Source organism: Eurytemora carolleeae, unplaced genomic scaffold (genome assembly GCF_000591075.1).
Source record: "Eurytemora carolleeae unplaced genomic scaffold, Eaff_2.0 scaffold241, whole genome shotgun sequence".
NCBI classification, from domain to species: domain Eukaryota; kingdom Metazoa; phylum Arthropoda; class Copepoda; order Calanoida; family Temoridae; genus Eurytemora; species Eurytemora carolleeae.
Genome location: NW_019396172.1, coordinates 49,866 through 74,050, shown reverse-complemented (window position 1 = coordinate 74,050; position 24,185 = coordinate 49,866). Strand labels below are relative to the sequence as shown.

At 31.4% G+C, this 24,185-nt stretch overlaps 4 protein-coding genes across 5 annotated transcripts in view; 1 reads left to right on the top strand and 3 right to left on the bottom strand.

Moving 5' to 3' along the window:
- The window catches only part of LOC111697122 (RNA demethylase ALKBH5-like), a 25,773-nt gene extending 1,588 nt beyond the window's left edge, over nt 1–24,185 (bottom strand). Inside the window, exons 1-8 of the mRNA XM_023467013.1 lie at nt 24,175–24,185; nt 5,656–5,818; nt 5,281–5,344; nt 4,692–4,758; nt 4,486–4,539; nt 2,946–2,983; nt 2,232–2,332; nt 916–1,001 (exon numbers count right to left, since the gene is read on the bottom strand). Of these exons, the coding sequence (XP_023322781.1) occupies nt 916–1,001; nt 2,232–2,332; nt 2,946–2,983; nt 4,486–4,539; nt 4,692–4,758; nt 5,281–5,344; nt 5,656–5,814 (569 nt within the window). The 5' untranslated portion in view covers nt 5,815–5,818; nt 24,175–24,185. The remainder of the gene's footprint in view (nt 1–915; nt 1,002–2,231; nt 2,333–2,945; nt 2,984–4,485; nt 4,540–4,691; nt 4,759–5,280; nt 5,345–5,655; nt 5,819–24,174) is intronic.
- LOC111697132 (ubiquinol-cytochrome-c reductase complex assembly factor 1) lies at nt 7,945–12,457 on the bottom strand. Its single transcript, XM_023467027.1, has 8 exons — nt 12,440–12,457; nt 11,574–11,644; nt 11,146–11,232; nt 10,698–10,767; nt 10,250–10,318; nt 9,562–9,648; nt 8,844–8,951; nt 7,945–8,616 (listed from the first exon to the last, which is right to left on the bottom strand). Exons 2-8 carry the CDS (start codon nt 11,579–11,581, stop codon nt 8,470–8,472), a joined length of 576 nt encoding a protein of 191 aa, XP_023322795.1. The 5' UTR covers nt 11,582–11,644; nt 12,440–12,457; the 3' UTR covers nt 7,945–8,469.
- LOC111697130 (uncharacterized) lies at nt 12,591–16,741 on the top strand. 2 transcript variants are annotated; one of them, XM_023467026.1, is made up of 9 exons: nt 12,591–13,174; nt 13,490–13,547; nt 13,874–13,934; nt 14,280–14,411; nt 14,780–14,869; nt 14,947–14,966; nt 15,471–15,519; nt 15,899–15,961; nt 16,219–16,741. In XM_023467026.1, exons 1-9 carry the CDS (start codon nt 13,060–13,062, stop codon nt 16,291–16,293), a joined length of 663 nt encoding a protein of 220 aa, XP_023322794.1. In that variant the 5' UTR covers nt 12,591–13,059; the 3' UTR covers nt 16,294–16,741. The 2 variants fall into 2 exon arrangements, with proteins under 2 accessions (XP_023322794.1, XP_023322793.1); XM_023467025.1 differs by having other exon boundaries at nt 15,899–16,741.
- Nucleotides 17,461–22,556, bottom strand: LOC111697129 (oxalate:formate antiporter). The gene is made up of 6 exons (XM_023467024.1): nt 22,449–22,556; nt 21,539–21,628; nt 21,004–21,112; nt 20,515–20,633; nt 19,913–20,083; nt 17,461–19,219 (listed from the first exon to the last, which is right to left on the bottom strand). The coding sequence occupies exons 1-6, from the start codon at nt 22,551–22,553 to the stop codon at nt 19,076–19,078; spliced, it is 738 nt and encodes a 245-aa protein (XP_023322792.1). The 5' UTR covers nt 22,554–22,556; the 3' UTR covers nt 17,461–19,075.

Genomic DNA, 24,185 nt, shown 5'->3' with positions numbered 1-24,185 from the left:
AGATAAACTAAAAAAATGAATAGAGTAGGCAGTCTTTGAGACTCGGCAGTTGGATGAAAATGTCCAATGTAAGACTTAAAGCATTTTGCATTTTTATTTTGGAAAGGTCAGAATTTCAGAAAATGTCAATTAAACACAGGACTAGGGTTGAGATTTAAATGGATATTACTGAATTAAGGTAAATCAAAACTTCAAAAAACAAAAAAGGTAAGTGAGCATGATTTACTAAAGTAAAAAAGGTAAGTTTGCATGTTTTAATATTAAAGAAAAAGGTAAGTGAGCATGTTATTTTAAATTAAAAAAGGTAAGTTTGCATGTTTTAATGTAAAAGAAAAAGGCGAGTGTGCCCTGGGCATGTAGTCTGTACAAAATAATTAAGTTAATATCAATATTGATCTATACTTAAAAGATCAATATAAGGTGCGTGTAAGAATGAATATTCTTTAACTAGTGTAAGAATTTCCATTCTTTAATGCTCGGAGCGTGTAAGAATATACATTCTTTCACGCTCTGACCGTGTAATAATTTCCATTCTTACACGGTCTCAGCGTTAAAGAATGAAAATTCTGCACCTACAGTGTAAGAATAAGCATTCTTAAACGTAAGGAAGCGAACAATATTAAAATTGTTCCTTCTGAACCGTGTAATAATGGGAATTCTTACACGATAGGGTTACTAGTATGGAACCGAACAGATATGATATAATACTGAATATCAAGATCAAACGTTGTTTATTGGAGTTATCTCATAAAAAAGTTAAAATTTTAGGATACTATTCTACTTTCCTTTGTAGTGCACAAAAATCCGGGTTAAAGTTCAAATAAAATACTACTTCAAGTTAAAACACACCCCTTTCCTAAAATCCACTTTAATGCAAAGGGGTGTTCCCCTCCCCCTCTCTCTTGTCCAACTCACCTGTGGAATAGTTGTGGTGGATCAATGTGAGAAACTATACATCCACCGGGTTTATAATCATTCAATACAGCAGAGTTAATCCAGTTCTAAAATAACAAACGAACATATAATTAAATACTCCACTCAACGTTCCTAATTAAAAATTTGTATCCATATTTTCTGATTTTTAGTTAAAACAGTACTAATATACTTGCATTGTTATATTCGCATGCAAAAGCGAAATCTATATCTATCTACAGTGTGCTTAATGTACGGTGATTAGGGTTTTTGGAGACTGATTATACGTAAATCACATGGTCCTATTGACTTTTGAGAACAACCCTAGTTTTGATCATAGTTTTGATCATAGTTTTGATCTTAGTTTTGACCATAGTTTGACCATAGTTCTAATCATAGTTCTAATCATAGTTCTGATCAAAGTTCTGGTCATGGTTCTGGTCATGGTTCTGATCAAAGTTCTGGTCATGGTTATGGTCATGGTTCTAGTCATGGTTCTGGTCATGGTTCTGGTCATGGTTCTGGTCATGGTTCTGGTCATGGTTCTGGTCATGGTTCTGGTCATGGTTCTGGTAAAAGTTCTGGTCATGTTTCTGGTCATGGTTCTGGTCATGGTTCTGGTCATGGTTCTGGTCGTGGTTCTGGTCATGGTTCTGGTAAAAGTTCTGGTCATGTTTCTGGTCATGGTTCTGGTCATGGTTCTAGTCATGGTTCTAGTCATGGTTCTAGTCATGGTTCTAGTCATGTTTCTAGTCATGGTTCTGGTCAGGTTTCTGGTAATGTTTCTGGTAAAAGTTCTGGTCATGGTTCTGGTCATGGTTCTGGTCATGGTTCTGGTCATTGTTCTGGTCATGGTTCTGGTCGTGGTTCTGGTAAAAGTTCTAGTCATGGTTCTGGTCATGGTTCTGGTAGTGGTTCTGGTCATGGTTCTGGTCATGATTCTGGTCATGGTTCTGGTCATGATTCTGGTAAAAATTCTAGTCATGGTTCTGGTCATGGTTCTGGTAGTGGTTCTGGTCATGGTTCTGGTCATGTTCTGGTCATAGTTCTGATCATTGTTCTGATCATGGATGTGGCCCTCTTTAAAAAAGATACAAGATCTGATTAAGATTAAATGGTTAATACTTGGACCTAAATGCGTAAAAAGGCTGCAAAAGACCTTAATCGCCCTCATCTTTTGTAATCTGTATGCAAGTTGATTGGTTGATTGATTAGATCATTGAATTGAATATTGGTTTATTGATTGTCCAGATGGCACCTTTTCTGCATATTCTATAGGTTAATTGGGTTGAATATTGGTTTATTGATAAAGATGATACCTTTTCTACAATTCCTGCGTCTTCTATAGGTTTAATAACCATCTCCTGAACCCAGTCCGGTATAGGGTCAACCTCACCAGCAGGGTACAGTCTCTCATTACCTTTAAAAAGAATATTAGGGCTGTCTATTTTTGCCCCCCACCTCCCATGGGGGATTTGTGGAGGAAAATAAAAAAATGGACATCCACTTGCAACTTATTTCTAGTTTTTGATATTTTCTGATACATGTTCCAAATTTTTTTTCCCGATTCAGAAAAAGAACCACACCGCCAAGTTTTCTTAACATAATGGCATAAAATAAATTAGAAAAAGATAAAAAGATAATAGAAGATGAAAAAACATTAAAATAGGGAAACAAAGATATTAGAAGATAAGGATAAATATAATACTAAAAATCTAATATAATCCTTAAAATCAAATATAATCCTAAAAATCTAATATAATCCTAAAAATCTAATATAATCCTAAAAATCTAATATAATCCTAAAAATTAATATGATCCTAAAAATCTAATATGATCCTAAAAATCTAATATAATCCTAAAAATGTAATATAGTCCTAAAAATCTAATATAATCCTAAAAATCTAATATAATCCTAAAAACCTAATATAATCCTAAAAATCTAATATAATCCTAAAAATCTAATATAATCCTAAAAATCTAATATAATCCTAAAAAATTAATATGATCCTAAAAATCTAATATGATCCTACCTGGTCCTTTGGCCTTGTCTTGATCACCTTCAGTATTTCTAAAATATAAAATGCATTCTAAATCACAGTCCAATAACAAAGTCTTTCTTAACGACAGACAATTAACAATGAAAAGACGATTTCTTCTTTTGATCCCTTGTCAAACAATAAATAAGATACTAACTTCGGAACAACAAAAATCATATTTCAAAAATATTTTTACTCGTATGCGTTCAAGCTCCATTAAAGGTATGCGCACAATTTTTTCAGCTTTTTTTATTACTTTGCACATACATTCAGCTGTTTATATTACTTTGCACATAAATTCAGTGTTTATATTACTTTGCACATACATTCACCTGTTTATATTACTTTGCACATACATTCAGGTGTTTATATTACTTTGCACATACATTCACCTGTTTATATTACTTTGCACATACGTTCAGGTGTTTATATTTCTTTGCACATACATTCACCTGTTTATATTACTTTGCACATACATTCACCTGTTTAAATTACTTTGCACATACATTCACCTGTTTAAATTACTTTGCACATACATTCAGGTGTTTATATTACTTTGCACAAACATTCAACTGTTTATATTACTTTGCACATACATTCAGGTGTTAATATTTCTTTGCACATACATTCACGTGTTTATATTTCTTTGCACATACATTCACGTGTTTATATTTCTTTGCACATACATTCACGTGTTTATATTTCTTTGCACATACATTCACGTGTTTATATTTCTTTGCACATACATTCACGTGTTTATATTTCTTTGCACATACATTCACGTGTTTATATTTCTTTGCACATACATTCACGTGTTTATATTTCTTTGCACATACATTCACGTGTTTATATTTCTTTGCACATACATTCACGTGTTTATATTTCTTTGCACATACATTCACCTGTTTATATTACTTTGCACATACATTCACCTGTTTATATTACTTTGCACATACATTCACCTGTTTATATTACTTTGCACAAACATTCACCTGTTTATATTACTTCGCACATACATTCACCTGTTTATTTTATTTTGCACATACATTTACCTGTTTATATTACTTTGCACATAAATTCACCTCTTTACATTACTTTGCACATACATTCACCTGTTTATACTACTTTGTACATACATTCACCTGTTTATATTACTTTGTACATACATTCAGGTGTTTATATTACTTTGCACATACATTCAGGTGTTTATATTACTTTGCACATACATTCACCTGTTTATATTACTTTGTACATACATTCACCTGTTTATACTACTTTGCACATACATTCACCTCTTTATATTACTTTGCACATACATTCAGGTGTTTATATTACTTTGTACATACATTCACCTGTTTATATTACTTTGCACATACATTTACCTCTTTATATTACTTTGCACATACATTCAGGTGTTTATATTACTTTGTACATACATTCACGTGTTTATATTACTTTGTACATACATTCAGGTGTTCATATTACTTCGATTTTTTAAAGAGTTGACCCAAGTTTTGAGTTTAACAAAACTAACCTATTTTGTAGCTGTGCTCCGTAAGTATATCCCTCACCAAAAAAATATTTATTCCTGAACAATAACAAATCTTACAAATGTGTCAAATAATTTTTCTTAAAGATGATATTTTCTTAAAATACTCTCATTTTAGAGTTAATAATTTTAGTAAAATAACATTGTTTTCTGTTGTACTGCATTCTTGGTTGTACATAATACTTTAGTACCTGAGTGGAGCTCTGTCTACTGTACAATCCTTGTATATTCCCTTCTCACCATCCGCAACAACTTCATCTAAACAAAACATTGTAAAAAAGCTGTACGGTACACGGCCTTCAGCAAATTGTTTTTGAAATATATACGTCAGCATTTCGTACATTTTCAAATAATCATGTTTTAATTGAAGGATCTCCGAAATAAACAATCGAAGCTATTTACAGATAAAATTGTTTAATTTTGACCGGCCATAAACCTTCTCTTGAGTCATGATAGGTACCACAAAAAATGGGCCTGATCTGTTAAGCCATTTTGATGTTTGATGTGTATGTACAACCAATCTGAGAAAATTACGCATAAAAGTGCTAATGAGTTTAAAATATTGTAAAGTTGAAAAAACTCATGTAAACATTAAAAACCCACCATTCTTAAAAAAAAAGACAACTAGTCAAACTAACCTGGTAAAGTTAAAAATATACTGTAACGTTTAAACAAACTTTTATAAATATTTTTATTCAAAAAAGTTTTATTCATCAATAATAATTGGAAACTTTGTCTTGTTGATAATCAATTTAAGAATCTAATTATAGATCTTTTTACCTATTTTCTTTTCAATCTCGGAGCATAGTTCAGGAGTAAAAAGTGTCTTAGTCTCTACACTGTTCTAAATTCAAACAATAACTGGCGGGCAGTTTATTAACAATAAAAATATCAATATGAACCAAAGTACGATGAAAAATTTAATAACTATGAAAATTATATTTGTAATATTGTTATAAGAATAAAATAATATTAACAGTAAATTGTATAAATTCTGATATAAAATATTCAAATCTAAAAAAATAGTAAATGATGTAAATAGTAATGATAAGAATAATATTTGTAATCTGAATAAGAAAAAAATGATTTATGAAAGTATATTGTTTAAATTTCGAAATAAAAATATTTTTTTTTAATTATGCAATTATTTCCTACCTTTATGCTCTTGACTGTATCCCAATCTATCTGAGGTTTCATATCCTCCTCTTCTCTTTCTCCTCCGTTTCTCTTATATCCATACTCGTAATCTCCTCTACCCCCTCCTCGATTTTTCCCGTAATCGTCACCTCCCCCACTTCTAAACTTTCCAAACATTTATCTGAAATAGATGTTGATAAAAATAGTGGTAAATATACGAATCTAGGTTTTTAGAGCGCTTCGTGCTCATCTTTATTTCAATTGCGAACAATTTCGCTTTGACTGAAAAACAAAAACTAAATAAGTTCGCGGATTTTATTAAAAAAAATTTCATGGATTTTAAACTTTTCGAATTTTGATGGAGGCAAATTTATGAAATTTTGATCGTCCATAAACCTTCCCTGGGGTTATGTGAGGTCCCACACAAATTTTGGCCCGATGGGTTCAACCGTTCTGACGTTTATTGGATACAAACAGACAAGCAAATAGACTGAAATACCGATAAATAAACTAAAATACCGATAAAAAACTAAAATACCGATAAATAACAGCTAAAATACCGATAACTAAACTGAAATATCTATAACTAAACTTAAATATCTTTAAACTGACCAAAAAACTAAAATAAATATGCTAAAATACCGATAAATATGCTAAAATGCCAATAAATAATCTAAAATACCGATAAATAATCTTAAATATCGATAAATAAACTGAAATACCTGTGAATTAACCTTAGTACAAGAAAGGATATACTAAATTACCGCAAAATATACCAAAATATATATTAATTTACAAATATAAATGAATACATTGAATATTATAATTAAACTAAAATATACCGTTAAATACAAAATGAAGTACTAAAGGAAAAAATTGAAATATTGAAACAAAAACCAGAAAACAACCTTTCTATTCAAAAATAGAGGAGTAAACGAAATCTATTGATTTTTATGTTTATTAAAGATAATTTCAATTCTATAGGTAGGTACAAAGCAAAATAAAACAAATCAATGAAATATTAATATGCTTATTTGATAATTAATAATTAATAATCAATTTTCATAAAAACTGAAAAACGAACAAAAAGAATACATATGCCAAAACAAATTATTTTTTTGTGCAATCCACTGCACGAAATGAAATTCCAGAATCATCAAAATTTTACATAGTACATTTAATATTCTACACACTTCATCAGTGTACTTCAACCCTTATAGTTCAGTCCAATACATAGTACATTTAATATTCTACACAGTTTTTCAGTATACTTCAACCCCTATAGTTTAATCCAGTACATAGTACATTTAATATTCTACACAGTTCATCAGTGTACTTCAACCCTTATAGTTCAGTCCAATACATAGTACATTTAATATTCTACACAGTTCATCAGTATACTTCAACCCCTATAGTTTAATCTAGTACATAGTACATTTAATATTCTACAAAGTTCATCAGTATACTTCAACCCCTATAGTTTAATCCGGTACATAGTACATCTAATATTCAAAACAGTTCCATTAGTGTACTTCAACCCCTATAGTTTAATCAAGTACATAGTACATTTAATATTCAAAACAGTTCACCAGTGTACTTTAACCCTTATAGTTCAGTCCAGTACATAGTACATTTAATATTCTACACAGTTCAACAGTGTACTTAAACCCCTATAGTTCAATCCAGCACAGTCCTTATAAGGTATAATCCACTCAAAAGCCCACTTAATCCAAACACATTCTGCACTTTTTTTTGCAAAATCTATTCTCAAACCAAAAGTTGTTTTTTTAAAGTCCTCATATGTGGTTTATTGTACATGTTTGTACTGTAGTTCCAATAATTTGTCCACAGGTATAAGAGACACATTAAATGGAAGAGAAGACTGATGTATGCTACAGTGAGAATCAGAAAACTGCGATAAGAGACGACCTTAAAGCAATAATTAAGTGTATCTGATGTCGTTTTACTACTATCTTAAAAAATCTCATATTAATTCAAAAGGATCTCTGTACCCTGCACAATTGCTGTGTCTCATGTTTATTCTATTTATTATTCTATTTATAGTTCTAATTTGGTCTAAAAATAGGCTTTCTTTTTCGGACACAGCAAATGGGACAGAAGACCGATGCATACTAATGAAAACTTGTTAGCTTAAAACCAATTATATAATCTGGCAAAAACCGCAAAAGTACACAAAACATTAACCCATGACAAATATAGTACATCATCGACTCTCCCATCTAGTGTATTTTTTAATATCTTTGGTTCCAACCATTCACTTAAAATCAATTATTGCCATACATGAACTAATCTTAATAAATAATTTTATTGGGTCATAATCAATTTACCGATAATTCCTGGGTATATTTACATTAAACATTCTGAAACCAAATTCAAGTTGTTCTGTTTCATCAAAAAAAATATTACGTTTGAATATAGATCTCAAGGTTTAGTTTACTAGAGCAAGCACTTGACATCAGAAGCTTTAGAGAAGATATGAGCACACTTTACTTTACATTTCATCATAGTGTACAGTGTAACGTGCACAGTTTACAGTGTACAGTGTACATTGTACAGTGTACAGTGTACAGTGAATTAGTGTATAGTGTACAAAGTACAGTGTACAGTGCACAGTGTAAAGTGCAGTAGCATAACTTGTAAAGTCTCCGTTCTTCATTTATGCAATGTCGGAACCATAGTAATAAATTTGTTGAAAAGATTCGTTCATTTGTTTTTGTAATTAAGAACTTTTTTAATGCATCTGATGTATTAGTAATAGCCCTCGTTAACCCCATGTTTTAAAGATTAATCATCAGTACCATGATGAGAATACTAGGAACGAGCACTAATACTCTCATTAAGCTGAAGCCAGGACACCTGACCCTTCATGAGCAGGGTGACTGCGTCAGTATTATCCAGGTGGTTCATGGTGCGCCGAACATAATCAACTAGTAGAGCTATCTTCTCCATATCTGGAACCTGAACAGAAAAGACGGGGGTTCAGGTTTACACGCAATAGAATAAAATATTTACGCGCTAATGACATTTTCTTTTATTTAACTTTGTTTTCTCTAGGGTGTTCTTGGGTAACATAATAAGTTAGTAATAATCATACTGACAAAAAATACAGAAAAATATTTCGAGGATCAAAAACAATTATCTCTCAACATTCCATATTTACTGGTACACCCTGTATCTACACCCACCTGTTTTTCCTCTGAATTCCGCATAGAAAGAAAGAATCGTCTCCAGAGTGCGTTTGCTAGTTCCTGATCTGAACCCAGTAGTCCCTCGTCATATACAAACAATGCAGCCTGAACAATACACATTTACTTGGTAGATAAAAGATATTTTTGTACAATTTTGAAGAAAAAACCCCGAAAATATTGACTTTCCCCGGCACACTTGATCTTTATACTTTTAACTCAAATCACCTGTTTTCCCAAAATGAACGAGAAAAATAAACCTTTAGGTGTTTTTGAAGAATGACGGAAATGCTTCTTTTTGATTAAAAAAAAAACTGGAAATTCAATTAGAGAACAAAACAATTTCTGATAATGTTACTCCAATGGGAATTTTTAGAATAACACGGAGAAGAAAAAAAACGTTCTTCAATAACGAGGTTGTCAGAAGTCATGCGTAGAGAGAACAATTTTAAAGATATTTTGTGGATTAGATCTGAGAAATATGAGAATAAGATAAAATAGGGCAGAGGTCGGAAAATTTTAAGAGCGAAAAGAAATTGGACTATGTATGGGTATAAGTAACTCGCGTGTACTCTCGGCCACACACCGATGAAGTTGTTCTTCTAAATGTATCCAGCTCAACTACTTCTTGCTATTCATTAATTCCGACCTCTGATCAATATTTCCTAAACCCCAGATTTAATCTTTATGAACACTCCCTTTTTTATTAATATTTTACCTGAAATTCCTCTGAAATTGCCAATATCTGTTTGGATCGAGCAGAACCCGCCATATCTCCGATAGATTTAGCTCTTTGATCACAATCCTGATGTTTTATGTCATAAATATATCATTCAAATTGTTGATATTATTATTATTGAATAAAGTGATAACCAGAAACAATGGAATAAAAAGACGACATAATATTTGCTATTGTTACAAAGCAAATATTTTACAAGACACTTATCAAATCACTAACTTAGTAAAATGGGTCTTTTGTGTTACACGGGACACTTTCTGTGTCTCATGCTTATTGGACTTTATTAAGTCGTCGTCCATTTCAGAGTTTTCTGATTATCACCAGTATCCAATATACATATAAAAAGGTTTAGCTAGAAGTATCTTATTTTTGATTAAGTTTTGGTCTTGAAAATACAACCATTTAGTTTTAAAAAAATAATAATTTTTAAATATAAAAGGGGAATCTGAAATAAAAACCCAAACAAAGTCCTCCCCCACCCTCCTTCAATAAATGTGGAACTAACGTCTACTTTTGTTACTTATAGAGGTTTGGTCCATCACCATCACCGAATTTTAAAAGGGGCGAATCTAGTATTTAAATGACCTTGAAAACTAATAGTTATACCATTTTGACAAGTTTAGGATAAGATCCCCGCTATCAATGGCATAACAATATATCTATTTACCTGCCAAAGTGCTTCTACCATTGCATTTCTGACAATTCGACCATAATCTCCCTCATTCATTAGTCGGGCCTAATATGTATTTTTAAATAATATTATTATTATTAAAAGCGAAAAATGCGAAAGCAAATTAGAAAATTGAAGAATTCTGCAAAAATGGTCAAAAAGATGAAAACTCACTCTTAAAGCTTGAAGCTTATTTTAACCCAATCACGGTTTCTAAATAACTTTTAAACGGCTGACATTAGAACTTCTTCACTTTTTCGACATCACAGTATTGAACAAATTCATTTTATGCACAGAGAACAGTCAAACGGCGGGTCGAAATAAAAAAAAATCAGAAATGGTTGATAAATTTTTATAATTAAGCATGTAACATAATTTACACAAGTTTATCCATAGTTTTCATCTTCTTTAGAAAGTTTTTTAAGTAATTATTATTGATTCTCACACAAAGCATCCAGACGTGAAGCTCTGAGACGAGGAACCAGGAGTAGAAAGTATCCGGCATATCAAATACTCTGAACCAACAGATTCAAATAGAAATAAATAATTAAAATGGCCGATTAAGAAAATCAGAGTTAAGCTCTCGTCAAACCGCTACAAAAAGAGGAGCCCCTCACTGGTCCATTCTTCATAGAAACAAAGTGTGGAAGGCCAGGCAGGAGTCAAATAAAATGATTTAACTTTAAATGTGATCCTTATTTATAAAAGTACATATGACAATTAACAATCAACTTTTACAAAGATGTGTCTCATTCCAGAAATAAAAAATCGTTTCTCAGATAAATGGATACGGTTCTAAATAGTTTGTGATGGAACTCTTAAAATATTAATAAAAATGATGATTTCTTTAATTGATACAGACTAGACTGTGTCATGATGTGTCTGTAAGTTTCCTGAAAAATTTGTCTAATTGTTGAAGTTGAACACAGTGAGTTAAAAGAATATATCCACTAGCCTTCAGTTTACTCTTAGGAACACCTCTAAACCGTCATGCAACTTTATTTCACATACAGGGCGAACCCCAAAAATGGTAGGATTAGGTTTTTAAAAGCCATACCCTTCACTAATAAAACCTTTCTGCTGGGCACATTTTTGAACTTTTTGCAAGATTGTGTGGGCTCAAGAACCTTGATAGCACGTGTTTTTTTTGGGTCACCCTTTATAAGGTATATTCATAAAAAAATCCATAACATCCGGAAATAAACTTTTATAAGATTAACTGTGATATTGAATCATATGTTTAAGAAAATAAAGTATATAACAATAATAATAACTGTTTTGGGCATTTTTTAAAACGCTGACAAAAAGTTGCGCATTTTCCCTGAACATCTTTTTATACAGTCTTTGAACGAAGTTATCTCCTACCAACTCTATCGGTTTCGGCTCAACTTCCTAAATAATGGAGCAAATTTAATGGATGGCTAGACATGGTTGAACTACGTCTGCGCAGATAAGCTACTTCTTGCGATTCATTAAATCTCATTCTAGGGGTGTCAATGTGTCAAAGCAAAATGCAAATTTCATTTTAAAAATCATCCTTCTCAAGAAAAAAAACTAAAAATTTAAATGTTTGTAATTTAGTTAGAATATCGCAAGGCGTTAAAGATTATATACAAAGTGGGGAAGATAAACTTTACTATAACGTATAAGGAAAGCTCAGGGTGTGAATAAAAATACAACAGTGGTTGGTATATTCTTAAACAGGTTAGCAAAGATGGCAATGCCCGACTAACAACAGAACCCTTGAAACCTTAATCATATTAATAATGTGGAACACATTGTCATTTTTCTAGGTTTAAAAACGTTTAAACTTTATTTCTGATAGTTTATACATATTTTTAACCAATTGAAATAAGTCACTTTTCTAAAGAAACTACAATTGGAAGTTCAGTTCAGAAATTATAAAAATTGATATTTAATTCATGATTGACCAGAGAAAGCTTTCAAGGGTACCGTTGTGAACCGGACATTGCCACCTTTGCACGGACGAAGGATCATCTATTAGACCTTGGTTGTAAGTATAGAATAAGATAAGTTGTACAATATATGCATGCTTACTTTATTAAGAATAAGATAAGTTGTAGAATATATGCATACTTACTTTATTAAGAATAAGATAAGTTATACAATTTATGCATACTTACTTTATTAAGAATAAGATAAGTTGTACAATATATGCATACTTACTTTATTAAGAATAAGATTAGTTATACAATATATGCATACTTACTTTATTGTTCTATATTCCTGTCTAATAGGATTAAACACGAGAGCTCTAGAACTGCATTCTCGATGGATCAACCTAACACAGGTTAACCGGCTCATTCTTTATCTGAAACAAAAATAAAAATGACAAATTTAAACAGTTAATAAAAATATGCATCAACTTCTGAGACCGGACCTACTTTATATTGTTAACGTTACTACTTACTAGGCTCTTAATTGAGAGCTCACTAACCCACTTTTTGAAGCTATTAATGTGATTTAAATTTATATGAGTATTTGGGCAAAATTTTGATAGATTTTCTTGCCCAGCAAACCCTTTAAACGCCGTTCCCTCTCTTTGTACGAATTCTTTTATTCCTAATTCACCTTGAACTATGTATAATTCAATAATCTTTAAGCTTGCAAAGCTGTCTTTTTCTACTTTGTCATTTGAAATACAAATATCAAAAAGAGTAAAAACGAAAGATTTATGTTTAATTGGTCCAATTGAGATCGAACGTCACAGTTTACTGTTAAATCTGTGTGGATTAAAGTTTTAACACATTAAACAATACAAATTTAAGTTTACTTTTCTAGAAAAAATGATTACGGTTCGAAGTGTAACCCCGGAGGATTATTCCGGTATTATTCTTCTCCTACGAAAATACTTCTTCCCGCATGAACCAGCAGCAGTTGGACTTGATCTATGCCCTAAAGGTAAAAAAACGTGGTGTTTTATTTATTTCATGTTTTATCTTTCCAGAAAAACAAGAAAACCAGTGAAGACATTTTCAAAAAAAGAAAAACTTAAAGAAAGTGAGACTAAAACTGTTTTAACACCTGGTCTTCACTTTCTTCCAACAATTTCATTTTTATTTCCAAAAAAAATATTCATTAAACGACAAAATTCTAAAAAATTTGCATTTTTGATTAATTGTTTACAAAGGAAAATTTTATAAAAATATTGCATTTATGTCTTGCTATTTTGGAAAACATAAGCTTATATCCACTTTTTATGCATTATTTGTGTAGGTTATGCTATTCCTGGTGTAGAGAAAACTGTGCTAAGTATGCTTGAAACAGAATACAGGTCTTCATTAAATTAAGTCAATCTTTGAAATCTAAAAAAAAAAACTGAACACCGAAACTTTAAAAATACAACAAATGATCTTTTTGACAGAAAAATGCTAGAATTTAGAACCGTTCTATATATATATATAAAGTTGTAATCTCTGGTTGTTTGGCCGATCTTAACTCATGAACCCCTTCACATATTTAGGTTGGGAAACTATTAAGATCCCAAGAAATGTTCAATAGTTTATTTTAAAAATTTAAAGTTAAATTGGTTGACACTTTTAAAAAGAAAGTTTCGATTTCAGGAAAAGCTATTTTTCACGAACACTTTCTTTAATTTAGCTTAGTTGCTGAGGAGGATGGACAGTTAATTGGAGTTCTTGTGGCGAACCTCAAAACGGGGGTAGAAATTTCAAACTACATAAAATTTACAAAATATATATATATATATAGCATAATTCTTTTTTAATAAAAAATGTGAAGTTAAAAACTGAAACAATATATATATATATATATATATCTTAACTTAATATGAGCAATTCAACTTCAAGTTTTACATTAACAATCTATTCAGCGTTGTCAGAGAATATATTATTTTCGTGAAAAAAGAACAAAAATTGTTTTAACAAATACCAAAAGGCAATTAATGTTAATACTAAAAAAAAGTAGGAAATATTTAACACTAGAATAGCAGAAATATAATTTTGATTAATGGGGTTTGAGAAGACTGAAAACATTTTGCATGAAGGAAGACGATGATTCTGATGAAAAGAAACCCGAAAAAGATGATTCTGATGAATTACCAGAGAAGATGATCAAACTCTTATCATTCTTTGATGATCTCTCAACAGACTTTGGACGGTTCTGCATCATGGAAAAGGTAAAAAAATGGTAATATAAAGTTGGTCCTGTGGAGTATAGAAGGACCTTAATAAATAAAAGAAACTTTAAATGTGAACATAGAAACTAACATGGAAAAAATTTTAAACATTTGCCAACATGAATATTGCTTTTTACTTTTAGACACTTCAATGTATATTGCAATGTTTTATCCTTTTAAATATGTATTTAGAATCTGAGTGGGTTTTAAAATTCGCTACAGTATTTTTGGTAATGACGAAAATCGATTATTTCTTCTCTTCCTGAGTAGAGAGAAGCTAATGAAAGTTTGAAACTCAAGATTAAGACAAACTGAACTGTTATAAACTTCTTGTTACCTCCCGATTTAAAAATAATATTACTGTTTAGTACTGCAAGACGAGCTGTCTTGAGATTTACATGCTCTGTACAAAAAGTGAAGTGAGAAAACAAGGTCTGGCGACAAAACTTGTTTCTCAGGTAATCGTGTCAAAAGAAAATTTCAAACTTTTAAAAATGTTATATTTACGAAACTACAAAATATTTTTTTTTTTCAGGCTCTGAAAATGGCTGAAGAGTAAGTTTTCTGTATGAATGTCACTGACATAACTGATGTCTTCAATAGAATACTAATAGATCACTGATTTATGATGTTAACATTGATTAGAAGGGGTCAATGAACGCTTTCTTAATTAAAAAAAATAATCAAAAAGTATTCAGAAAGATAAAAGCAGTTAAAGTATTTAAAATTAACTATATTAACTATGTAGGATCTAAAACTAAGCCAGAATCAATGAACTGGACAAAAATGTCTTTAAATCCTAACATATTTAGAAAGAAGCAAAGGCACACAGAATAACAAAATCAATTACGTAAAATCTAAAAGTGTACAAGGGATCGAGTTTAATTAATTGGGGAGATGCCGCTAATTAAAATCCTAAATCACAGATTCACAATTGAGGATTTGAATAGGTGATTCAGAATTTGACCGGCATGTAGGTAGTTCAGCGACCTCTACAAATACATTGAAAAATGTTGTCGATAAATTTTCACAAATTCTTCGAAAATTTTGTATTATTAGAAAACAAGTTGGCTTGGTGGAAACCCTGGCACTATCAGTCTACTCACAGGTTCATAGATTCTAATTTAATAAGTAAAAATGTTGAATTTGATTTAAAAGTTACGCAACTATAAAGCTGGCCGTCTAAATGACGTTCTTTTTCTCTTGATTTTAACAACATAAGATTGATAAATTTCGAAGAAAAAATAAGTTTATTCAAAAGGTCTCTTCTCTGAATATTCCAGTCGAAAAGAACTTTTAAAACATATAAAAAATGAAGAAGAAAGTAAGTTTCCACACAAATTGTTTTATAATTTGAGTGGTTTTTTTTTGGATCAGAAATGATTTATTAGCCAAATAGACATGAAACTGAATTTAATTCAAGTTAAGAATCGTCGTGGTTGAAAAGATTTTAAAACCCCCTAAAATATATTTTCACCTGTTTCAAGGCAATATTCCGAAAGCTGGGATTTCAAGTAGAGAATGAGATTCCATATAAAGATTATGCACAGGTAACAAATTCTTTTAAAAGATATTTCAGGAAGGGGTGGGGGGGGATTGGTAGGGTTCAGGCTTTCTTGGAAATATTAAATAACAGAACTTTTAAAAATTAAGTCTATTTCTACTCTGATTTTTTCTCACAAAGTAAATTCACATTATCAGTGAGGGGGGGGGGGGGTGATCATTAAAAAAGATAAATATGATATTTTAAATTTTTGTAAGATTTTTTTTAAAATACTAATTTTGACCCCACTTTAATTCTGTTTAGGATGAAGTGCTTATATTTGATGTGAGGCGAATGGGGGAACATAAGTCTGGAATGTATATGTGTAAATTAACCTAAACAGACTCAAAATTTACAATCTCTAATGAACTTAAATAGAATGTTGACTTGACTTAATCTTGTAGTTGTACAAAATCAGCTTAAAATTGCGCGAATCAAATAATTCCGTTGGCTTGAATCAACCAAACCTGCCAAGACTACAGAAATATTTCTAAGTCGAATAATTCTTAAACCTTCTTCATTATTTTAAATAATTGTGACTTAAATGTTTAATGAATACTTAGTTCCCGATATTTATTGTTTTTTAGATGAATTTTACCCAAAATTTATTAGATGTGACGAGGTCGCATTTTTTGAAGTTCTTGAAAAATATTGATTCAAATTTTAAATGAGTAAAATCAAAGCACATAGTAATAATATGACACTGCTTAATATTTCAAGTTTAAATCGGATTTAAAAAAACGAAATCAATTGAAAAGGTAGGATTTCCTATTAATTGATAAAATTATGAGAAAAATAACTAATCACTAATTGAAACAAATAAGAAAAAGTTACTTTTTTTATTTTGTAATTTTTCTGAGATACCATTTTTGTAACATATTTTATCTGAAAAAAAAAACAGATTAATAGACATAAATCTTAAATAAATATAACAAAATATAAGCATTTTTTTAAATGACTAGATACAGTACAAGATATATAAGTATATTTTAATATAACAATTATTTTCTTCATGGATTAAATAAAAAATGCAAGTGAACGTTGAAAAACTGAAACCTATCTAACTTACAAGTTAAAATACGTCTTTAAAACTTTCTTTCGAGACAATAAATGTATATAATAAAGGGAACATGAAAGCCTTCTTAAAATCACAGAAAATAAATGCCAAAATCAGAGATCAATTACTGAGCTGAAATCAGATGAGAGGCCGCGATTCAACAGCTTAAGTATAGAATCTACATCTTTTAGTCTTAATGCGGACGTTCAAAGTTGAATTTTGTCAAATTGATTTACTTGGATTATAAATTTGATTCAACCTATGGAAAAACTGTACAAAAAGATCTCAATGATCAAGTCTTTTATTTTATTCTCAATGGCAGCTTTGTCTTGAGACAGGGGTAAATTTTCAAGAAAAACTCTCCACCCCACCCTGCCTTCCCGCTTAGAAAAATCATGTTAGGTAAGTTTGTGCTGGGTGGCAAGTTGTTTTTTAGGATTTATTCGCTGAATTGGAAAATATTATTAAATGTGTGGTTAAAAAGTATCAAAAGGATGACTAAACTTGCCTTTAGATGTCCATTTTTTATTTTTTCCGCTCAGAGCATAAAAAATTATGTAATTCTTGAAGTTCCCTTCAGTTTTAAGACTAATTTTTCCTAAATTATCTAAATTGCGGCCTCAGCTGGTTAGGCTTCTAGGTTGAACAAACACATTTTCCTAACTATTGTTCTGATATTAAAGAAAATCGTGGAAGTCTAATCCAATAATTGTTGTAAAAATTATGTAGATTAATGAAGTGAACCAATTCGCATTGATAAAGTATTGCTTTCATTTGAGATTTTAAAAATTAAATTGTGATGTTTTATTCTTAAAACTTGTCTTGTCTTAAATAAAATTGCTTGAGCAAAAACTTTGTTCCTTGTGTTTTTTAATCGCTTTAGTTGCAAAGATGAGATTTAATTAATCTACTTTTCTATAGGTTAATAATAATACTGATTTACATTCATGATCAAGAAATGAAGATTAGTTCTGAAAGCAAGACTTCAAGGAAGACAGAAAAATAAACTCTAAAAATACATTTAAGATGGCATATGACTAAAACGTTTTACAAACACCGACATTTGGGTAACATTCTATAAATTGATATTTGTCTATTCTAATTTATAGGTTACGTAAAATTGTAGTATACTTCATAAATGCTTAAAAATTTCTTATGGTCAATTAATGTGTGAACATTTTAGTGAGAATTATTTCACTCGGAAGAAAAAATTGGCACACCTTTCCTTTGGATCTTATAAATATTAACAAGTGCTACCCATTGATACAATACAAACAAACAATACATAAATATATTAAGATCTTTGTTTCTAGAAGAAAGCAAAAATAAGCAGCCGCAATCTTTTCTTTAAAGTTAAGCTAAGCAGATTTTAAGCTCAGTTCATTAGATTAAAAGTTCCCTTACTGGCGAAAAAAAATACCATAAAAATATCATTCCGTACATAATATTCAAAATTAAGACTAGAAGATTTTAGATTTCTTGGTGATGAAAAACTTAACAATATTCATAAATATTTTCTGACTGAACTTATAAATTTAGCTCTTTTAAATAAGAAAATCTATTATTTTGAAGATCTAGCAGAGGTTCTTTTAGTTTAGTTTAGTTTAGTTTAGTTTAGTTTAGTTTAGTTTAGTTTAGATAGAGGTTCCAATACGATGAAGTTCTGCTTCAGGTTCCCATAAGTTCGAAGTACGCTAGAGGTTCCCCTAGGTTGGTTGTCTGTCAGAGAAGGTTGACCTAAGTTGTGTCTTGATGAGTTCCCTTGGGTTGGATGTCTGCTAAAGATTCCACAAGGTTGGTGTTCTGGTAAAAGTTCCCCTATGTTAGTTGTCTGCTGAAGGTCCCCGTGGGTTGGTTGTACGCTAGGATTCGTTCACCTAAATTGGTTGGCTGTTAAAGGTTCCCCTAGATTGGTTGTCTGCTAGAGATTCCAATAGGTTAGATATCTCCAGTAGGTTCCACTAGATTAGATATCTCCTATAGGTTCGGGATAGGTTTATAGTCTCCAAAAGGTTCCCCTAGGCTATATATCTCCTAAAGGTTTCCCTCTAGGTAGGTTGTCTGCTAGATGTTTGCTGGATTGAGCTTGTCAAGAATTTTTGCTGGTTCAGGGTTGGGTGGAAAGAAAAAAGTAAGCAGTGCGCTCGCAGCAGAGAAACAGGAGATTATTATGAACATTCCTAGGTAACCAACAACAGGAGACAATCCCTAAATAATCATAATTATATTAGTATTCAGAGGTATCAAGTTGTGGCAGGGTCATTCCATGTCAAGTCAACAACCTATAGACGGCATGTCACGGATTTTACTGAAATTTTGCTTACAACTCAGGATGTGAAAAAATAATCCCGGAACCCAATGCTGAGCTTTCTGAGAACTCCGAGGATGAAGTTATGGCTCCGTAAAGTTTCCGATCTCGAAGACGGCCTTTTTATTTCAAATGGCTCTTAAACTTATTTGTTTTTGAAGTTGCTTTCAAATTTTTTTCAGTTTTGAATATGAAATTAATTACAAGCTCCTGTTTATGAGTTAATAGAAAAAATATCATTAAAATGTTATTTGCAGGTCATAATTGCGCTTTTTCTTTCAGCCTCCGTTTGAAGATGTTGTGTATTAATTCCGATTGTGTTAAATTTTTTTAAAATGTTTTTCTACTGCCAAAAGGGAGTAAAAGAGTAAAAACGGATAAAGAATGATTCCAAGATATGCTTCTAACAAATTAAATCATATTTCCTTTATTTCCGGTAATAAAATCATAAAATCTCTAATGACAGATTGAAATTAATTGAATAATTCACTAAAAACTGATTGAGCAATCAATTGATTGATTTTTTGATTGAGCGATTGATTGATTGGTTTAATGATTTGTCGATTTGTAGGTTTATTGATTAATTGATTAACCTGTGTAAGTATTGCGATTATGGGCGCAGCTGCCGCTGAACCGGTCATAATAAGTCCGTAGTTCTTAGAGCTGTATTTTGTACCGAAACAGACCGCACTAGCTGTTGGTAGAAGAACAAAGGTTCCGCAGAAAGAGAAGAAGATTAACCAGACCCAGACAGCAAACAGAGCCTCAAATGTAATCTTAAATTAATGAATGTTCCCCTTTCCTCACATTTTTATTTTCACAAATAGAAAAAAAAAGTTTGTAATAAGGAGAAAGAGGGCGGAAAGAAGCTTTTTAAAAAATATATTCAGACCACCAGCTCAGAATTACCCTCAAAAATGTAAACGATAAGTATAAGTAGTATAAATAGCATTATTTGTATATTAGTAGTATTAGAGTTTGACAGGGGTATATATTTCAAGAATTAAGATGCCATGCTCTGGGGGGAAAAGAATTTACGTTTTACACACAAATTAATTCATTTTCAACAATTCAATGGTAAAAAAATTAAGAAACTTTCTCCCCTTTATTTTAATTGACTAAACGCTCTCTACAATGTTAATAGGAGGAAGATAACTATTTATTGGTATAAAAAATATGATAGAATGAAAAATACCTTAGACCCGAATTCTGTAAAGTACAGGGTAGCGTAAAGGAAGGAGATGGAGGATGTGACAAGTATCATACACATCTTGTACCCGAATACATCGCACATGTACCCCCAGAATACACGTCCTAGATAACATTATCATGTACAGTTGTACGGGATATACATTTTCTATTCGAATCCGTCCCACATGTCCCCATAATATACTGCCTAGAAAACATACATGTACAGAGTACATTATTACTGAAAATATTTTGTCAAAAATCATATCATATTGTTAGAAAATCCTACAATCCACCCCCAAACTTAAAATGAATTTTCTAAAAAATTTACTTAAAAATCTACACCCGAATATATTGTTGTACCCCTGGAATATACGAGTGTCTAGAAAAAGTTCTCCTGTACTCAGCACCGCAAAATTACAATCGAGTGTCCAATGATTTAGTATTTTATTTATACGGAAATAAGCAAACTAGCAACTTTTCTGAAGGATTTCACCTGAGGAATTAAAGATCGCCGCAAATGCTCCAACTATCGCCAAGAAATGATCGTCGTCGATGAACGTCTGTCCGAATGCCTTGTACATGGTGTTTATGTACCCTACAGCCTGTTCAACCAATTCTTCAAATTAACAATCTCAAAATGTTTTGTTAACTTGTTTTTATTGACAATTAAAGGAACTGTTAGATATAATTAAAAGTGAGCCTCCATATAGAGAGTGGCACGCCCCAAAATTGTAGCCTTGACATTTTTCTTAGATAAAGAATGAATGAGATGTTCATGATTTCTCTTTTAGAAGTGCCAAAGGGTTTATTTAATATGCGGGTTTCTTGCTACAGAACCATGAATTTAACACTTCACAAGCCAGAAAAACGTCGATAGATCCTTGATCAGATAAAGGTTTACAGGGTACCGTTATAGATCAGGTATGAAGCTCTTAAAATTACAACCAAAGTTACATTAAGAAAAATGTATATTTGAGTTTTTTAATTGAATTGAACTGAATTGATTGATTGATAGATAGAACTGTTTCCTGAGTATTGAGTACGAAGGTGAACCAAAGTATCCAGAATTCTTTAGTTTTCACCACCTGACCCGGTTTCACATTCTCATCCTTCACAATCTAGAACAATTAATTACATGATACGACCGGGGTATATATTGCTAAGAACCCCCCNCCCCCCCCAGCTATATGTGGGAAAAATAAACTAAAAAGCTTCACATCTTTTAATAAATAAATAATTCTGTAAACAAAATCAAACATTATCCAAAATCCTCCGTTGAAAATATTTTTTAAAAACCTCCAAAAAAGAGGTTGTGGGAATATTTCCCCCCAATTCTAAAAAACAAGGAAAATGAATGGAATAAAAAATCAAATATTTAGTGGTTGCATTACATTTAATATATCTTGATAGAACGACCTATCGGGATACGAAGTGCATCCCGTATCATTTTAGTTCATCCTTTATTTTTTGCGCCGACATACCTTCAGAATACTACAGGGTGTCCCACATCATAATAGATCATTTATAGCTCTAAATTAAGATTTAGGGGACTTATCAGAAAATAAAAAAATTGACCCTTTTAAAAAAATATAAAAGGCTAATATAAAAATTTTCTTTCATTAAATTCCAGGTTTTCGAGATTTATGTGCGTAATTTGGCGTTAAAGCTTGGAGATAATCTAATATGATATGGGACGCTCATTTAGATAAAGTAAAAAACAGTAAGCAAATCTTATTATTTTTTAACTTTTCCTTTTGTCTCAGTAATCCCATTTTAGAGCTCTACGAACGAACAGAACGAAACGAACGATTTCAAAAGAGTAGGAACAGACTGGGCGTCCTTCCTAAGGAACAATAGTTCTTTCATGGGAACGAACTGGACGAACAATTTAAATAGAAAGTAGGAACACGTCCAGCCATACCCAACCCGAGCCAATACCTGTAAGTCTTGGATTGAGTTAGAAGTGCTGGTACTAGGACTGGATCCAGAATATCTAAACCAATTAATTGTTAAACAATAAACATTAAACATTGTTCTAATCATTGGCTATCAGCTAAGAAAGAATAAATAGGTTTCGAATGCTATGAAACAGAAATCAAAAGATAGAAAATTTCGGAACATTTTATGAAAAATCATCAGGAACAACCAGTGGAACGTTACAGTACAGTACAGTACAATACAGTGCAGTGCAGTGCAGTACAGTACAGTACAGTACAGTACAGTACAGTACAGTACAGTACAGTACAGACAGTATAGTACAGTACAATACAGTTCAATACAGTACAGTACAGTACAGTACAGTACAGTACAGTACAGTACAGTACAGTTAGCTTTAAACTTGCATTCATTCACCAATGAAAAAATATACGGATACCGAACAAATTTGAGCTTTGAAAATACTGAAAAATGTTCACCTTGTTTTATAACTTCCAAAATCAAGGTGCCCACTAACGTCTCTCCTGTTTTACTGATCTCTTGATCTCCTGGTCTCCTGGTCTCCAGTCATTATAAATTAACTCCGGGCCTTTCTAATTAGGACTGTACGTTAACAGGAAAAAAGTCCAGTTTGGGTACTAAGTAGACACAAGTCTTATTGTGTTAAAATGCAATTCCTCATTCGTGCAAAAAGACAAATAAAGGCTTGGCACAATATGTTTCAAACGTTGTTCAAATTTTATCTATCTTACGATTTATGAATTCGCAAGCACGAAGGTTGAGATAATATAATATGTGAATATTTGGTATTCTTATTTTCATGTAAAACCAGGATTTGCTGCTGTTGTATAAATAAATTACATTGAGAACCGAGCTTATCCTGGAAACTTAACAGAAACAAACAGACAAACAGAGATTATTTATGTAGAGAATAGAGATGATTATCTAACCTATAGGTGGGTTGATTAGCAGTATTGCTAGGAGCTGAATAACAGTATAGATACTGCCCAGGAGAAGGAATACAGAGGGAACCCTGTCTAGCACCTACAGAAGAAACAAAATACAGATGCTAAATTATCTTTAAAAAATCTTCTTCTTTTTAAGTTTAAGTTAACAGCAATAATAGTGAATAAAGATCCCCCAGATTTTAAAATATTTTTTAGTGAAGGTCCCTCTCTCTCAAAGCAGAGCAAGCACCATAATACTTAGAGAGAAAAGAATTTGAAGAAAATTTCAACACTTAAATGCAGAAAATAAGAATCTAGAATTTCCAGTTTGAGCTCGCCTATATTAAATAATATTGAAAAGCATTATTTTACCTGACCCCAACCCTCTCCTCCATGTGCCCGGAGAAGGTCATGAAGAGACCCTGACCTAGAGTTGCCAGGGTGGGGATCCACACAGAGTCAGAATAATGAGCGTTCGCCTGGAATTATTGATTGATTGATTGATTGGTTGATTGATTAATTGGCAAAATCTTCTTTTGTTTAATCAATTAAGTTCGTAATTAAATTGAAATTTTTATGTTTCGCTCATGATTTTTTTGGATATTCGATCCATAATTTGCACCAACAGATTTAAAAGATGACCAAGCTAACATTTGTACATGAAAGGAATTAAACCCTTTTTTATGCTTAACAAAAATAGCATGTGTAAGAAAACTTATGGAACAAAAAAATATTTTTTAGCAAGTCTTATTCTGAATTAATGATATTAACAATCGTCCTACCTCTTCTGGAA

Bases quoted from the DNA above. Each gene is read 5' to 3' on its own strand.
- LOC111697132 (XM_023467027.1), bottom strand. The intron at 10,319-10,697 runs GTGAGAATCAAT...AATACATATTAG, and splicing joins TTCACGTCTGGATGCTTTGT to GCCCGACTAATGAATGAGGG. The intron at 8,617-8,843 runs GTGGGTGTAGAT...TTTTCTGTTCAG, and splicing joins GGAATTCAGAGGAAAAACAG to GTTCCAGATATGGAGAAGAT.
- LOC111697130 (XM_023467025.1), top strand. From the start codon at position 13,060: ATGATTACGGTTCGAAGTGTAACCCCGGAGGATTATTCCGGTATTATT. The intron at 13,175-13,489 runs GTAAAAAAACGT...TTATTTGTGTAG, and splicing joins ACTTGATCTATGCCCTAAAG to GTTATGCTATTCCTGGTGTA. The intron at 14,870-14,946 runs GTAATCGTGTCA...TTTTTTTTTCAG, and splicing joins CGACAAAACTTGTTTCTCAG to GCTCTGAAAATGGCTGAAGA.
- LOC111697129 (XM_023467024.1), bottom strand. From the start codon at position 22,553: ATGATTAGAACAATGTTTAATGTTTATTGTTTAACAATTAATTGGTTT. The intron at 20,634-21,003 runs GTGAAATCCTTC...AATGTTATCTAG, and splicing joins GGCGATCTTTAATTCCTCAG to GACGTGTATTCTGGGGGTAC. The intron at 19,220-19,912 runs GTTAATCAATTA...ATGATTATTTAG, and splicing joins TAATCGCAATACTTACACAG to GGATTGTCTCCTGTTGTTGG.